General features: G+C 46.3%; 1 protein-coding gene across 5 annotated transcripts in view; it reads right to left on the bottom strand.

Moving 5' to 3' along the window:
- The window catches only part of LanA (laminin subunit alpha), a 550694-nt gene that overhangs the window by 35507 nt on the left and 498185 nt on the right, over positions 1-17002 (bottom strand). For all 5 annotated transcript variants that reach the window (XM_069308774.1, XM_069308775.1, XM_069308777.1 and 2 more), the window contains 2 exons: positions 15523-15689; positions 2539-2721 (listed from right to left, as the gene is read on the bottom strand). In XM_069308774.1, coding sequence (XP_069164875.1) covers positions 2539-2721; positions 15523-15689 — 350 coding nt within the window. The remainder of the gene's footprint in view (positions 1-2538; positions 2722-15522; positions 15690-17002) is intronic.

Genomic DNA, 17002 nt, shown 5'->3' with positions numbered 1-17002 from the left:
ATTGACAGTTGAGAGGCGGACCGAAAGAGCCAGAACTCAACCCCCACAAGCACAACTAGGTGAATACACTGGACCCCATTAGCTGAACCTTCACAGCCATGTCTGGACTTTCTTGCTACTAGATAGTGGATCAAGAAGCAGTTTGCCTGAGCACCTGACAATAAACTCTTATTGTTTACTGACTGGTTGTGACTGTGAAAGCCTGATTGACTGCAAATGGCTGATTGACTGTAAATGCCTGATTGACAGTAAATGCCTAACTAGTAGCTATCACAACTGTGAATGCTTGAATGCCTTTGGTTATGACTGCCTGGGGTCGATTAGAACTGCATACGCCAAGTACTACATTCTTGACTGTGAAAATGTATTGCTGGCTATTCACTTTATGCTTGCTTATATTCGGTGACTACAGCTCAGCTTCCTCCACTAGGATAGGAGGCTGGAAGAACTGTTACCTGTAATTAGGTTAGAGATTATAGCTTCTGCAATTAGTGCTAATTAGTAACGCCATTAAGCTAATGAGAAGTTAGAATGAGTATATTGTTTGTATTCGCTATACAACAAACACCTCTCCTCCTCCTCCCCCCCTCTACTCCTTACCCTCACCATACACCAATACCTCTCCTCCTCCTCCCCCCTTCCCCACCCCTCACCATACACATATACCTCTCCTCCTCCCCCCCCCTTCCTCCTCACTCTCACCATAAACCAATACCTCTCCTCCTCCTCCCCACCCCTCACCATACACCAATACCTCTCCTCCTCCTCCTCCTCCTCCTACACCCCCTCCTCACCCCTCACCATACACCAATACCTCTCCTCCTCCTCCTCACCCTCACCATACACCAATACCTCTCCTCCTCCTCCTCCTCCCCCCTCCTCACTCCTCACCATACACCAATACCTCTCCTCCTCTTCCTCCTCCCCCCTCCTCCTCACCCCCACCATACACCAATACCTCTCCTCCTCCTCCCCCCCCCCTCACCATACACCAATACCTCTCCTCCTCCCCCCCCTCACCCTCACCATACACCAATACCTCTCTTCCTTTCCCCCCTCCTCACCCTCGTCATACACCAATACCCCTCTTCCTCCCCCCCCCTATCCTCACCCTCGCTATATACCAATACCTCTCCTCCTCCTTCCCCTCCCATCCTCACCTTCGCAATCTTCTTGAGGTTATCTTCAGATGATTTCGTGGCTTAGCGTCCCCGCGGTCCGGTCCTCGACCAAACCTCCTTTTTGTTACACACCCCTGGGGAAGCAGCTGTCTAACTCCCAGGTACCTATTTACTGCTAGGTAACAGGAGCATCAGGGTGAAAGAAAAATTTTGCCCATTTGTCTCCTCCTCCACCGGGATCGAACCCGGAATTCAGGACTAAGAATCTGTAGCGCTGTCCACAGGCGCTCATACACCAATACCTCTCCTCCTCCTCCCCTCTCCTCCCTCCTCACCATCTCCCATACCCCAACAAGAGTCGTCAGTAAGGGTAAAGTGCAGTTAAACGTTCACTTATTTTATTTATGGTTTATATTTATATCCGATTGTTTTGTGTATGAAAAATATGAGAAGTATTCTGTATAAAAAAAATGTATTTTAAGGTAATATTTTTGGTGGTGTGTGGAACGGATTAATTCAATTTACATTATTTCTTATGGAATTTTTTTTTTTTTTTGGTGTACGAACCATATCTTGGAATGGATTAAATTCGTAAACAAGGTGCCACTGTACATGTAAAACCCAGAAAAATATTATGCAAATAAGGATATAATAGGTCTATGTGGATGTAATGGAATTTATCTTGACTCTTCAAAAAATCCTGCTCTCATTAGTAACTAATAAAACCTATTATTCATTAGATACTAGGTGAATGAAATTATTGTTATATGAAAATTATCATGTGTGAATGCACATTGGTGGCTTATGTTTTTGTTTCAATCTATATTCTCCCCCGTATGGTACCAATTAGCCATATGTTATTACCCAGAGCCAAACACCATTGAATATTATGTTCACATTCGTTTCACTACTCTATACGGGTTGTAATGGAGTATACCAAGTAAACCAATCATCAATTGCAACATTATCATGTGTTATGTTAATCATGTGATTTATCAAGTTATTCAACAAACATACTCTTGTAAATAAAGAGAAACAAGTGATGCAACGTTGGATGATAACACAAGAAGTCTTTAGGCGGGTATGACAATTTTTCCATAGCCGTCGCTCAAGGGTTAATTTTCTAGTGACTCCTTCGGCACACTATGACCCTACAGAAATATCTGAAAACTCCATGTAGTGCTGTATTGAATGTTACCCCTGCCTAATTGCAATGCCTGATTTCTAAGAATATAGCTGGAATTTATTTGAATGAGCAGCTCAATGTACGAGCTCAGAAATCCTCAAACTATTGATATTTAGTGAAATGTAGGGATTAAGTTAATATTAGAAACAAAATATTTATCACGAGTTCAGACTAATATCGGTTTGGTAGTATAGTACATTATAATCTTTCATAAAAAGAAAATCTTCAAACCTTCAAGTCAATGTATTTGGAGTCTCCTCTGCTAGTGCCATTTGAAACCTGGAAACCATCAATTAGCAGTGCTCCATAATCTTCCTGTCGTTCCACAATTGCTCTATGCCATTCACCATCGTTATAAGACTGTTCAGACCGCATCAGTGCAGCTCCACTTCCAGTACTGAAGCCAAACACAATCTATAAAATGAAAACAATAATTTTAATTATTATTATTATTATTATTATTATTATTATTATTATTATTATTATTATATATTTTTAACCACATGCAGATCAACAACAAACAAAAATTCTTGTTTTGCTACATACATTATTAGTAAACCTCTACAGAATTTCTTCTTCATTATGTAATTATCTCTTTATATTTATTCAGGTGAATAACATTCAGACTCAATGCAATTCAGCTATAGATAGACAACATTAACATCAGTAATAAAAATGATGGAAAGTTTCTTGGCCTATTCCTAGACAAGAGACTCGACTTCAGCACCCACATTCAACACATAACTAAGAAAGTCTCTAAAACAGTTGGAATATTCTCCAAAATAAGATATTATGTTCCTAACTCTGCTCTCATCTCTCTATATTATGCACTAATCTATCCCTATCTAAATTATGGTATTTATGCATGGGGGTCTACCACTGCAAACCACCTTAAGCCCATCATCACCCAACAAAAATCTGCTATCAGAATAATAACAAACTCTGCTTTCAGACAACACTCAGCTCCATTGTAAGAATGTAATTACTATGCTATGTATCCTCACAATCCCAATGTACCTTCTTGTATATATATAAATAAATAAATAAACATGGCAGACTTGGCAATGGCAGACATTCTATGTCTGCCATTGACCGAGCCCGGGCACCCAGAAAGGTACGTGCCTCAAAACAAACCCCTATTCTGGGTAAAACTACTACAGAAAGCTAATGAGGGGACAGAACTCTTTAATTGAAAAACGAGAAAATGAGCATGATGTCACACTTGTCGTGTTGCTTGTTTGCGCAACTCCCCCCCTCCCTGGAAGGGGGAAGGGGGAGCCCCAGACCCTTTGTGTCAGCTATCCACCTGTCAGTTCAAGGCTGGATGTCAAAACATGTGAAAGAACTGCCGACTGGGGGGAGGGAGGGTTGACAAGGAACCTCTGGGTCTCACCCAGAAAACATTACATTCAACCCTGGTTTTCTAGGAAAAGCCCCTTTGGCTCCCTGGAACTACATCACAAAAGATGAAAAGAAGATGAACTTACCCATGGAGGCAGTCAGCACTCAATCCTCAACTTGAAGTTGAGACAACAGGCAGCAACATCCAATCCAAAGCGACACAGGCTCGACTAGGCCCAAGAACATTTATGAGGTAGCGTGCAGCCAGGACCCTGTTCGACCGCCATAAACCCAGCACCCGAATGTCAGCCCAAAACATGTTACCGAAGACGGCAGCAAACACAACAAACTTATGAACGTCATGGGCATGAGGATTGACTGCAGGCTGGCTGGACCAAATACCCTTGCGGGACAATGTGAGAGACCTGAACCCCTGGAACAGGGATGAAGGGAAACCGGATCAAACCAAAGTGCGTCCCTGGTCACAGAGGCCGTGGCGCGCAAATAACGGTAGAGAGCTGCAACCGGACACAACACATGATGCACCCTCGGCCCGACCAACCAAGCATCAACAACCCAAGGACCCCTCTGGAATGTAGCGGTCTCATTCTTCGCCAGAAAAAAAGGATATGGCTGCAACCAAACAAACCTGTCATCTTGACCAAAAGAGCAGAGACCCCTGTGCAGGAGAAGAGCATGAAGCTCCTCGACCCGACCCCCAGGGGCCAATGACATCAAGAAAAGAGCTTTGGAAAAACAATCCTGAACCGAAGAGGCCACCACAAACCAAGGAGAAGAGAGGTAACAGAGAACCCAATCCAAAAACCAATATGGCTCAAGCGGTGCATGAGCAGGCCGGAGGTGAAACAACGCATGAGACAGCTTGCGAAATGGACCAGAAGTAATATCAATACCAAATGCAAGCTGCAGTGGCTTCGCCAACACCGTACGATACGAGGCGACAGTATTCGGCATAAGATGATGGTCCTGAAACAACCATGAAAGGACAAAACAACCTAAATCGAAAGCGAAGTATAATGATGAAGAGACAAAAAGAACCGGAAGGACCACCAGGAAACTTCATACTGCCACCGAGACAAAGCCTGCAGGTGGGACACCATCAAAGAAGCCACCTGATCATCATTCAGATGGTGATAGACTTGAGTCAAAAAAACTAGATGCAAAGACTCGAGGAGAAGATCGAACCAGTCTCATAACAGGTTCGGATACCGAGCAAGCAGCACCTGAAACCAAGGCTGGGCTGGCTACCATAGGGTTAAGAGGACAACTCTCCCCCTGGTAAGTCTCCAAGTGAGCTAGGACCTGGAGCAATAGTGGAACCAAGAGGAAGAGATACAGGAACCCCCACCTCGATCAGTACAGCCAGAAGGAATCGATCCCAACTGCCTCACAGTCGGGGAGGAGCACCACACATATATTGGAAGACACCTCAACCATGCCGATGTAAAGAGGTCCACCTTTGGGTGCCCAAATATCTGGCAAATCCAACTGAATGAGTCTGCATCGACTGTCCATTCCGTGAACAGGGAACTAAACCAGGACAGGCCATCCACCAGGAGGTTGGACACCCCCCGGATGTTAACGTCCAGGAGAGCCAAACCCCCGAGAACTCGGCAGACGAGTCACCCAAATCGACCAGCCCCAAAGAGCCAAGGACCGCATCGAACCCCCTCGGTTCACGCAATGAATCACCTGGGAGCAGTCCGAATGGAGCCGAATCATTGATCTTCAGGCGATCCGGACCCTCCGAAGCGAATACCACACCACCATAAACTCCCGCTTCATGCGGTGGGCCCGACAGAAGGACAGACCACACTGCCCCTGGCTGGCCTCGTGAGCACTTGTCACAAAACCCCAGCCCAGAGATGAGGCGTCCGTGAACACATCGAGTGAGGGCTCGGGTCCAAAAAGCCCGAAGAGGAAGCCAGTGACGCAGCAGCCGACACAAGTCCTCCAGGGATTGAACCTAGCGAATGCGAGAGAGGCGGAAGGGACATCCCCGAAGGAACCAGAACAGTTGATGAAGCCAAACCCGATCCGGCCGGTTTGGATCATCGCATAGTTCAGGCTCCCACAGAAACCCTCGAGAAACTGCTGTGTGACCTGGGAGCTCCCCTGAAACAAGCACATGTGGGACTGCAGCCAAAGGAGAGATACCAGAGGGAGAGACAAGGAAGCGGTCTGAGAGTCCCACACAAGACCTAGCCAGGTCTGAACCTGGGAGGGGACTAGATGGGACTTCCACCAGTTCACCAGGAACCCGAACCCGGCAAGCTGGGAAAGAACCAAATCCCTGGCAAGCAGACATGCAGACAGTCTGGGAGCCCATACCAGCCAGTCGCCGAGGTAGGCCAACACCTGAACACCTAAAAGAAGCAAATGGGCCACTACAACTCGGGTAAGGCGTGTGAACACAAGAGGAGGTGAATGGTTATCTCTCGTTCAACCTGAATGGGAGACAACGAAAGCGGTAACTGAGATGCCCCACTACAAAACCGAGCCAGTCTCTGAACCTCGGATGAATCGGAACGTGCCAATACGCGTTCGTGAGGTCCAGGGACACCATCCAAAAGTACGGCTCCAACACAAGACAGACCTTGGACAGAGTAGTCATCCAAAAGAAGGGGTAATAAACCCATAGGTTCAGACAAGACAAGTCCAGAATGATCCTGAGATCCGTGCAGTCCCATTTCGGGACTGGAAACAGGCGAGAGACTCATCTGAGAGATGAAGTCGTTACAACAACGCCCAAGCGAAGTCACTCCGAGACAACTCGACAGCGCAGGAGAAGAGGCTTGCCCCACCAACCCTGAACCTCTTGAAGGAGGAGGAGCCACCCAATGATACTGCAGGCCGCACAAATTTACCCAAAAAGCCCACAAATCGTGGGACCAGGGGCGAGCAAACAGAGCGAGCCTCCCCCTATCGCCCCATCAATGGGATGAACCACAAAAGGCCTGACACCTTTTGAGAACCAAAACGATGCACAGGGTGATCCTCTTGCCGACTAAAAAAAAATGGAACTGAAGATTGTGCCTGTCCCGAATCTGGCGCCCCTGGCCTACCACGACGGGAAGAACCCCAAGCCCTGTCACGACCCTTCCGGGAAGGCCTCCCCATGAGCCCTCCGGACGACCAACAAGTCCAACATAGGAAGACAACTAATTGAAGCCGCCTGCAGATACTGCACAACTGCAGACTCTGCAAAAAGGAATGGACAAAAAGGCGAAGACAACCTAAGAGCCAAGGCCCAAGTGGATTCCAAAGAAGAAGCCAGCACTGCCTGCCAATATGTGTGGCAAGAAGCAAAACACTGCGAGACCGCATCCCGCAGGAGCGGCGCGAAGAGTTTCAACAATGCAGATGATGTAATGCACCGCTGAGGGCAACGCCCTAGACTCAGAGGCGGCCCCAAGCTTCCCCACATCCAACTGTCATTGGATGTGGGGGAAGCCAATCCAAAGACAGCTTGAAGAGGGAGAAGAAACGCAGGGGCGAAGACAACAGGCCCCTCGAATACGCAAATCTTTAGAGATTTGAAGAGCAGGGGCAAACAAACATGCATTGAGATGCTCAAAGTTGCCACCACAGGAAAACCTGGAATGCCGTCTGAGCCTCCCTATACTCAAGTGAGCAGGACCGACAAAACATGTGCAAAGCTTGCAATGAAAGAGCGGGCAGTCTGCCAACCAGGATGACTCTGGAACCTCGTAATGAACCATGTACAGACACGAAGATCCATACACGCAGGAACACGGATTCATCACGAAAGCATAATCCGGGTTGCGCAGGAGGTAAGCCGCAAGGGCCTCCTGCACCACATGAGAAAGGATACAGGAAGCTGAAAACCTCCAGAAGGTCGGGCCCAAGGAACCCACAGAATCATGGAACAAAACCCGGGAGGGGTAGATGCCAAGTCCCTGCCCTGAGGGAACAAAAACTCAGGCAGGATCCATCAGGCCCCAAGGCCCCCAAGTATCCCCTTCCCCGCCCCGGGAACCGCACCACTAGGCTCCGGGGCCGAGCCATCCTCCAAAATCCCCGCCTCTAAAGAAAAGGCAGCAGCCAAAAAAGGCAGGAATGGAGGGGGCCCACTGATCAGACCCAGATGCCACGACTGGAGGACCAGGATCGAATGCCTCTGCCGCTTTCCCCATAAGGGGACTCCCGCGAGACCGCCTGAGTCTCAACAACAACTAAACCCTGCCCAGACTCCGAAACCCTCAGATGTTTCGGAGCCGGAAGCAAGGGGGAAGGAACCGGATGAACCACAGAAGGAGAAGGACAAGGAGTGGCGGACAGAACCAAAGTCAAAGCAACTCCCACCCCCAAGTCCGGGTCCTTATAACCAAAACAGGGCAGTCTCGGGGCATCCGGGGAAGCAACCAACCTATTGCGTTGCAGCAACCTAAACCGAGCATGCAATGCCTGTGCTGCCTGCACCCTCTTATCATGATCAGTAGCTTGGGTGAACTGGAGTACGTGCAAAGAATAAACATCGCATGACTCTGGGTCAAAAGTATCACCGACCCGACAGGCAACATGGCAGAGGCAAAACGAGTGAGTGTCACCCCAAGACAAGGGGACAGAGCAACCTTCAACGTCGCAAGAAGCGAGAGCGTACTGAGGGGTCACATCCATCGGACCACACAGCCCCTGTGGGGTTCCCAGAACTGTTAGCATTGTTAACACGCTAAGGAAAGCCCAGCCAGGGTATTGCGAACTGGCGCCCAAAACTACCAAGCAAACTTCTAAAGCTGAACTCCTGGGACGTGTCCACTCACAAGGGCCAAGCAAGGGGGGGGGGGGGGGGTACCACCAAAACACAGTATATATATATATATATATATACAAGAAAGAAACCAAAAGGGTGACTAAAGGCAGACACCCCCCCACCTGGCAGGAAAACAAAAGACAACATACCCAGGCGGAACAGAGCCGGCCGCTATAAGTGGTGAAAACTAGCTGTGCAGTACCCCGTGCCCCTTCCAGTAACGAAAACTACCCCCTACCCAGAGGCAAACAAGGGCAACAAGACCCGAGCCAACTCCAAGCGCGGCTAAGTACCGAGTAGTAAAAAGCACAGCAGAGGTAGACCCTAAGGTGACAAATGGAAGGTGACCCCAAGCCCCAAGGGCAGTACTTACTGGGCACCTAGGGAAGGGAAGGGAACCCTAGGCGCATGCAGCCTGAGTACTGTAGAATATTACTCCTGGCTCACACACACCCTGGAGACAGACCACGTCACAAGGCACAGTAACTGAAAAAAAAAAAAACAGAGCCAGAGGCACCTGACCGGCCAGGAATCACATCAGCCACGAACTGAAGGGTTGGGTCGCCGGCACTAGGGTCTGGGACTCCCTCTTCCCCTTTCCCCCTCCCGGGAAGGGGGGTGAATTGTGCAGATGGCAGCGCGGCGATGTGATGACATCATGCTAGTTTTTGTTTGCGGAGCTCTATCCACTTGTTTGGCTTTCGGTAGCAATTTTCACCTGTATAGCGGTTTGTTTTGGGACGCCTACCTTTCTGAATGACAGACCTGATCAATGGCAGACATAAAATGTTTCCAACCACACTGGGATTTCAACAGGCCATTGCTCCTCATGCAACTCGTTCTCGCACTTTCTTACAGTCAATATTGACTTATTTAATACGTGCATATGTGACATACTAAACATACTAGTTTACCTTGAAAAGCTTCATAGAAAACGCTGACCTTACCTAACCTTCTTAGTATGTTAAGATAAGCATCTTATTGCTTCGTAATTACAATTATTACTTAACCTATTATAGGTATAGGTTAAGTTTGTTTTGTTTGGTACTGTTGGTACTTTGTTTTCTATTACTTAACCTATTATAGGTATAGGTTAAGTAATAATTGTAATTACAAAGCAATAAGATGCATATCTTAACATACTAAGAAGGTTAGGTAAGGTCATTGTTTATTATGAAGCTTTTCAAGGTAAACTAGTATGTTTAGTATGTCACATATGCACGTATTAAATAAGTCAATATTGACTAAGAAAGTGCGAGAACGGATTGCCTCGTGTCTCTCTGAAGGGAGCAAGGTTCTGGTTGAGGTCTCCAGTAGGCAAAACTCCATGCACTTTGACTGATGCCTGAAAGCTAAATAAGTACATATCAGCCTGGATATCTCTGAGAAGCTGATGGGGGCTCCCCCCAGAATACCAGCTTTGAATGTAAGGAAACGCCATTTTCTGGGTGACCCCCAGAGGCTCTCTGAAGCTATCGGGCTAATGTGTGACATATTAGACTGGGGCATTAGTCTGTGGAGTTCAGCCTACTGGGAATCACGAGCCAGAATCTGGCCCCCACAGAAAGGTTTCAGGGAACAGTGGCCCTGAAAAACCCTCCCTTGTGGTCTGGGGTTTTTCTTATCTGCCATCGACTGGGGATAGGCATCCAGAAAGGTAGGCATAACAAAACAAACCCCACATGGTAAGACAAATAAAACTAAAAACCAAAAAGAAAGGCAGAACTCCCTCCAATCCCAAGGAAACAAGCAAGCGTCAAACTCCACAGTCACGCCGCTCATCCGCGCAACCTTCATCTCCCCATGCTGGGTACCTAATATTTTAGTTTGAAAGCTAAGCATCAAACAACATAAAAAACTGCCAACCGGAGATACAGAGGGTTGCCAGGGAGCCTCCGGAGTTCACCCAGAAAATGGAATTTCATTACATTTTTCTTTTTTAATTACATTTCTGTGGGGAGCCCCAACAGCTCCCTGAAGCAACATCTCCAAAGATAAGAAAAAGAGGGACATACCCGGGAGGCAGCTGCCACATACTCCTCAACGTGGTTAAGACAACTGGCTGCAATGTGCGACCCAAAGCAACACAGGAATGCTCAGGAGCAGGAACACTAACCAAATAACGGGCGGCCAGGATCCCTGTTCAACCTCCAAAATTGCTGTGCCCGAATATTAACCCAGGACATGTTGCCAAACATGGCAGCCAAATCAGCAAACTTCCTAATGTCAAGGGCACAAGGATAGACAGCAGTAAGTTAAGCTGAACTTAATAACCCAGCAGACGACCTGTGAGACCCAAGCCCTGGAACAGGGAATGAGGGAAACTGGAGCAACCCAAAGCACATCCCCAGCCACCGAAGCCAAAGCGGGCATATAACAGCAGAGTCGCAACCGGACACAACACATGATGCACCCCTGACCTGACTAACCAAGCATCAATGACCCAAGGACCCCTCCAGAAAGCAGCTGTCATTTTTCGCCAGAAAAGAAGGAGAAGGCTGCAACCGAACAAACCGACCACCAGAAGGAGCAGAAACCCCTACTGCAACAGAGGAAAGCATTACGCTCACCTACCCAACACCCAGAATCCAATGCCAACAGAAACAGAGCCTTGGAAAAACAATCTTGAACTGTAGGGGCTACCACAAACCGAGGAGAGGAAAGATAGGAGAGCACCCTGTCCAAGGACCAGGATGGCTCAGGCATCGCGCATGAGTAGGCCAGAGGTGAAATAAAGCATTATAAAGCTTATGGAATGAGGCAAAAGTGACATCCACCCCGACACAAGCTGGAGCGGTTCCGAAAGCACCGCACGATACAAAGCGACAGTATTAGGCATCAAATGACGGTCCTGAAAGGACAAGACAACCCAATCAGAAATAGAAGATAACCTATGAAGAGAGAGAAAATGGCAGAAAGAATGCCAGGAAACTACATACTGTCGGTGAGACGAAGATCTCAGATGGGAGACCATCAACTAAGCCACCTGATCACCATACAAATGGTGATAAACCTGCGTCAAAAAGACCAGACGAGAAAAGTGGAGGAGACGACTGAACCAGCCGTGTACTGGACTGGTATAACCTGCTGGAAGAGGCAGAGCCACGGAAAACATCCCAAGTTTACACACCGTGCAAGCTTCACCTGGAACCAGGGCTGGGCTAGCCACCAAGAGGCCATGAAGACTACTCTCCCATGGTAGGACTCAAGCCAAGCCAGAACCCGAAGCAACAGTTGGACCGGCAAAAAGAGGTACAGGAAACCCCCACCTTGACCATACTTGCGGACACCTTTTGGGAACCACATAGATTGGGAAACACAGACGCAAAGAGGTCCACGTCCGACAGAGCCAACGAAAGGAGTTGGTGTCGATTGTCCATTCTACTGACAAGGGAATGAACTAAGACGGGCCGTCCGCCAGGACCTTGGACACTCCCCGGATATGAACTGCACAGAGAGCCAAACCCTGTGAAGCCAGTAGAGAAGCCATTCAAAGCAACCAGCCGCAAAGAGGCAAGGACTAAAATAAACCCCCCCCTACTTGGTTCAAGCAATGAACCACAGGAGAACAGTCCGAATGAAGCCGAATGGTCGAACTCTGAGCGACCCGAATACTCCGAAGTGACAGCCAAACCGCCGCGAACTCCCACACCATGCTGTGAGCCTGACGAAAGAATAGACCCCATCACCCCTGGCTGGCCTGGTGAGCACTGGTCACAAAGCCCCAGCCGAGAGATGACGTGTCCATGAACACATTAAGCGAGGGGCTCTGGCAGGCGCCAAGGCACTGAACACCAAAAACCCCGAAGAGGAAGCTGGCAACGCAGCAACCAACGCAAGGTCCTCGGAGAACAAACCCAGCGATCGCAAGAGAAGCGGAAGGGGCGTTTCTGAAGGAACCAGAACAGACACCAAAGCCAAACCTGACCCAGCGGGTTGACCAGCACACCGAAGTTCAAACTCCAATACAACTGCTCGAGCAACCGCCGAGTGACCCAGGACTTCAAAAAAACTAACCGAAGGCAGGACCGCAGCCATAGCAATACCTCCGGAGGGAGAGACATGGAAGCTGTCCGAGAGTCCTAAACAAAACCCAGCCAGGTCCAAACCTGGGACAGAACCAGATGGGACCAAACCCACCAGGAACCCAAACCCGGCGAGCTGGGAAAGAACCACACCCTTGGCAAGCAGACAAGGGGACCGACTGGAAGCCCACACCAGCTAGTCGTCGAGGTAGGCCAAGGCCCGAACCCCTAGCAGATGCAGACGGGTCACCCCGACCTGGATAATACACCTGAATATGCGAGGGTTATTATTACAGAATAATTATTATATTATTAGAGAGATATCAAATATAATACACATGGAAGATACTGGAGGGCCAGTACCAAATCTACACCATAAAATAACAATGTACCTGGAGTGAATGATATGGAAGAAAATGCAGAATAGAACCAGTGAATAGCAGGGGGTGCCATAGGAACAATCAGAGAACATTGTATAAACATCAGAGGTCCGCGGTTGTTCAACACCCTCCCAACGAACTTAAGAAATATTGCCAGAACAACCGTGGACATCTTCAAGAGGAAACTAGATTGTTTCCTCCATGGAGTGCTGGACCAACCAGGCTGTGGTGGATATGTGGGCCTGCGGGCCGCTCCAAGCAACAGCCTAGTGGACCAAACTCTCACAAGTCAAGCCTGGCCTCGGGCTGGGCTTGGGGAGTAGAAGAATTCCCAGAACCCCATCAATCAGGTATCAACCAGGTATTAGGGGGAAGGAGTTTTAGAGGTCGAACAGAGTCTTGCCGACTTGGTATTTTGTGAGTGTTCCTGGTCATTGGTGGCCTTGTGTGGCCTTGGGTCATCTGTTGCGACCATCAGTCTTTTCTTCACTTTGATACCTGTGGTGCTGCCTCCTCTCTGGTAAGTGCCCTGCTTTATCTGGCATGGGTTGTTAGCTTCAGGGGGGCCTCAAGGGGCTCCCACCAGAACACCAGAGTTGAATGTAATGAAATGCCAAGTTCTGGGCGAGCCATGGAGGCTTCCAGATACCCTCCCTCCCCAAGGAAGTTGATGTGGTCCATCATCATAAGAATTAACCCTTTAACTGCGCAACGCGCCTGTAGGCCCAGGCTTCGGGTGCGCAACGCACCTCCGGGTGTTTTTATTTTTCACGTTCCATTCAAAACTCCCGCAGATACATGGGGTTCACATCAGCTTCCTCAGGGCTCTTGTAAACAGACGCCATCTTTAAAAAAAATCGTGGTCCACACTGCCGGGTTTGAGAGCCTCAGTAGTGAGTGAGCAACCAAGGCTGGCGCTCATAGCGTGAGCGCACAGCTCTGCTGTTCAGCGTGTGAACACAGCTTCGCCTAATAATGTCAAAATATATATATAAGCTGTATTATTTAGCCATGATAGTATTATAGAAGAGCCTGAGTGTGATAATGACTGGGTACAATGTTCAAATATCATTGATTCAATGCTGTTCACGATGTTCACAGCGCTAGCCACAGCACCACAGCATTATTTCATCCATCTAGGAATCTTCAAACGACTTCTAAGGTTCCTTTTCAAAATAAACTTGTGGTCAATTATTCATTTACAGAAATTAGTGATCAGGATTGTGGTCATAATTTGCATTGTGCATAGTATTGTGGAAGGAGGAATTTTGGTGAGGGAGGGAGGGAGAGAATTGAGGTAGCCTCACTGTGTGGCAGCCACTCTTGTTTTGCTCGCCATTCTAGCTTCGTGGTTCGCTATGGGTAACACACATGTACATGGGTATATACAGTGTGTGTGTGTATATAGTGTAATAACAGCAACAGGAGTATGTTGAGTGAAGCTATTTTGGTGAGGGAGGTGACGTCGTAATCGTAGCATCGTCTGCTGTCTGCTGTGTGATTTCTCATGCAGTGTATGGTGGCCACTGTACTGTTTGGACACAATACTGGCTTACTTGCATAGTTCTGGTAAATAAAACATGTAGATAAGTATATATAACATGTGTAAATAGTGTAATAAAAACAATAACAGTATGGTGGGAGGAGCAATGTTGGCGAGTAAGATGTTGGAGTGAGGGAGGGCCTGTTTGGGGGTGGCTGCTCACACTCGTGATGTTCTAAATGTGTTGATGGTAAATGTATATAGTGTGTGACAGTGTATAGTCTGTAAATAGTTTGTATATATACATAAATTAGCATGATACATGGTAAATATGTGCAACACATGTGTACACACGTGTCATGCATGTAACACAGTGTCCTTGGACAGTACGGATGTTTTACTGCCATAATATAGTGTACATGTTCATTATACATAGGATTAGCACGTAAAAACAAATAAAATGTATTTGGAACTGTGCGCAAAAAATGAACAAAAATATATTCGCGGCAACTCGCACGCCCCGCCCTGGGCGCCCCACCGGCCCCGGGAGCTTACGGCACGGGCACACAGGGAATGATGACGTCACGTGCCACCTTACGGACCCTATAACAGTCATATTTATAGGATGCGCAGTTAAAGGGTTAAGGGTGGGGCGAACTAGCTGACCCGGTCCCCCTTCCTCCTTCCTCCAATGAGGGGGAAAAGCAGGGCAAACTAGACCACCCTAGTTTTACAAAATTTTGGTTCTTTTGCCAGTTTTTGAGGCTGGGGTCTTGGTTTTAACCAAGTAGTAGTCTGTTTTGTTTTACTGATTTTCTGGATGCCTTCCCTGATGGTGGCAGACATTATTAACTCTAAATATAAAGTGTTCATTGGCCACCCCTCCCGGCACCTCTGTAAGGGGGACCAGGTTCTGGCTTATGATTCCTGGTAGGCCTATAAGATCTCCACAACTAAGACCTAGTAGTATGGCACTGAATCAGTATAATAGCTTCAGGGAGACTCCAGGGCTCACCCAGAAATTGGCGTTTTGTTACATTCAACACTAGTTTTCTCCTTTGCATCATGATAACTTAGAACTAGAGTGAGAAACATAATAACTCACAAGTACAATACACATTATTAGATTACATAACATTATCAAACATGGAATTTATTTTATTTGTAAATAATTTAATTATAATTAATTACCTTGCCGTCTTTAAGATAGAAGGTGATATAGTCACGGTGTATTGCACTAGAAGCATAGAAGATAATACCCTCATCAGCAGTTGTTTTAAAGTCGAAAGAAAACTTGAAGTCTGCACGTGGATTACCTGGCAGGGTCTTGAACTGAATCCGGCTGTTACGTTTGCTACCTATAAATGATTGGAGGAATTAGGCTCTAATTAAAAGTATAAGATGTGGAGAAACTTACTTCAATGCCACAGTGCTTGAATGAAGGGGAAGAAAAGACCCAATATATGGGTAAGTGTATTAAAAAACAAATTTTTGGATGTAACCTACATCCTTCCTGTATATATGTGCAGGTAAACATTGTATACAGTACTTTGAGAAAGGAACATCCGAATTTGGGCATTTAATCACTTACACATATATTGGGTCTTTCCTTCACTATCTGTACAAGACATTTTAAAATTCTTATTATATATATATATATATATATATATATAATATATAATATTTCATAAACAGCAATATTCAGTCCACTTGTCAAGAGTCAAGAGTGAAAGGTTAGCTTCACACTAAATACAAACCAATTATCATAATAATAATAATAATAATAATAATAATAATAATAATAATTTATCTACATACAGTTTTACAAATTACAAATGCCATGTTGGATAACAGCTGTACATTTTTTAATTAAACCAATTACTTATTAAACTAAAGTTTGTATATAATAATAAACATTCAAATAAATCTTATATATCAGAATATCTTATAAGTAACACATTTATTTTAAAATTAGAGCATCAGCAAACACTGTAATCACAACAATCACTGACGCCATCAACTCAAGCAAGGTACAAAGACCAAATAGCATTCAATATTTGTTAAAGAATATAGATCTTGGATGCATTATCAACTGTGCGAAGCCGTTGTCTTTAGCATGCTCTAGTACAGGGGTCTCCAAACTTTTCAATGTAAGCGCCACATTATATATTTCCCATATTTATGCAGGCCGGAGGAATAAAAAATGAAAAAAAAACAAAAAACAAATCAGTGCCAGTAATTTAATTTCCTCAAATATTAAAGTATAAACATGGAAAAATTAAAACATATCTTTTTGGAAAAAATCAGGGTAAACTAAATAGATTCCTGCCTTTAGTTTTATGCAACCAAATTAGTGTGACGAATGATACTGTCGCTTTCGTTGATAAACTTAATGGTTACCATTTTAACTATTTTAAACATGCAATATTTTTGGCTACAATAGTATTATTGCTATTTTGTATAACTAAGATAAAGGCATTGTCAAAGTACAGAGAAAAGAATATTGTACAGTGTTTGGCTCCCTGAAACGGAAGCAGCGAAGCCCCACTCGCCCTCCATCCCCACAATATACAGTTATACACAACTGATTGGTTGTAATGCACAACACATACCTACCAGTATTAGTATCTGTGCGTCACACTATCGAGAGAGAGGAAAACTGACTCGGGTT

This window comes from Procambarus clarkii, chromosome 63, assembly GCF_040958095.1.
Source record: "Procambarus clarkii isolate CNS0578487 chromosome 63, FALCON_Pclarkii_2.0, whole genome shotgun sequence".
Taxonomy (NCBI): domain Eukaryota; kingdom Metazoa; phylum Arthropoda; class Malacostraca; order Decapoda; family Cambaridae; genus Procambarus; species Procambarus clarkii.
The sequence above is the reverse complement of the archived record's forward strand: the minus strand, read 5'-3'. Positions and strand labels throughout refer to the sequence as shown.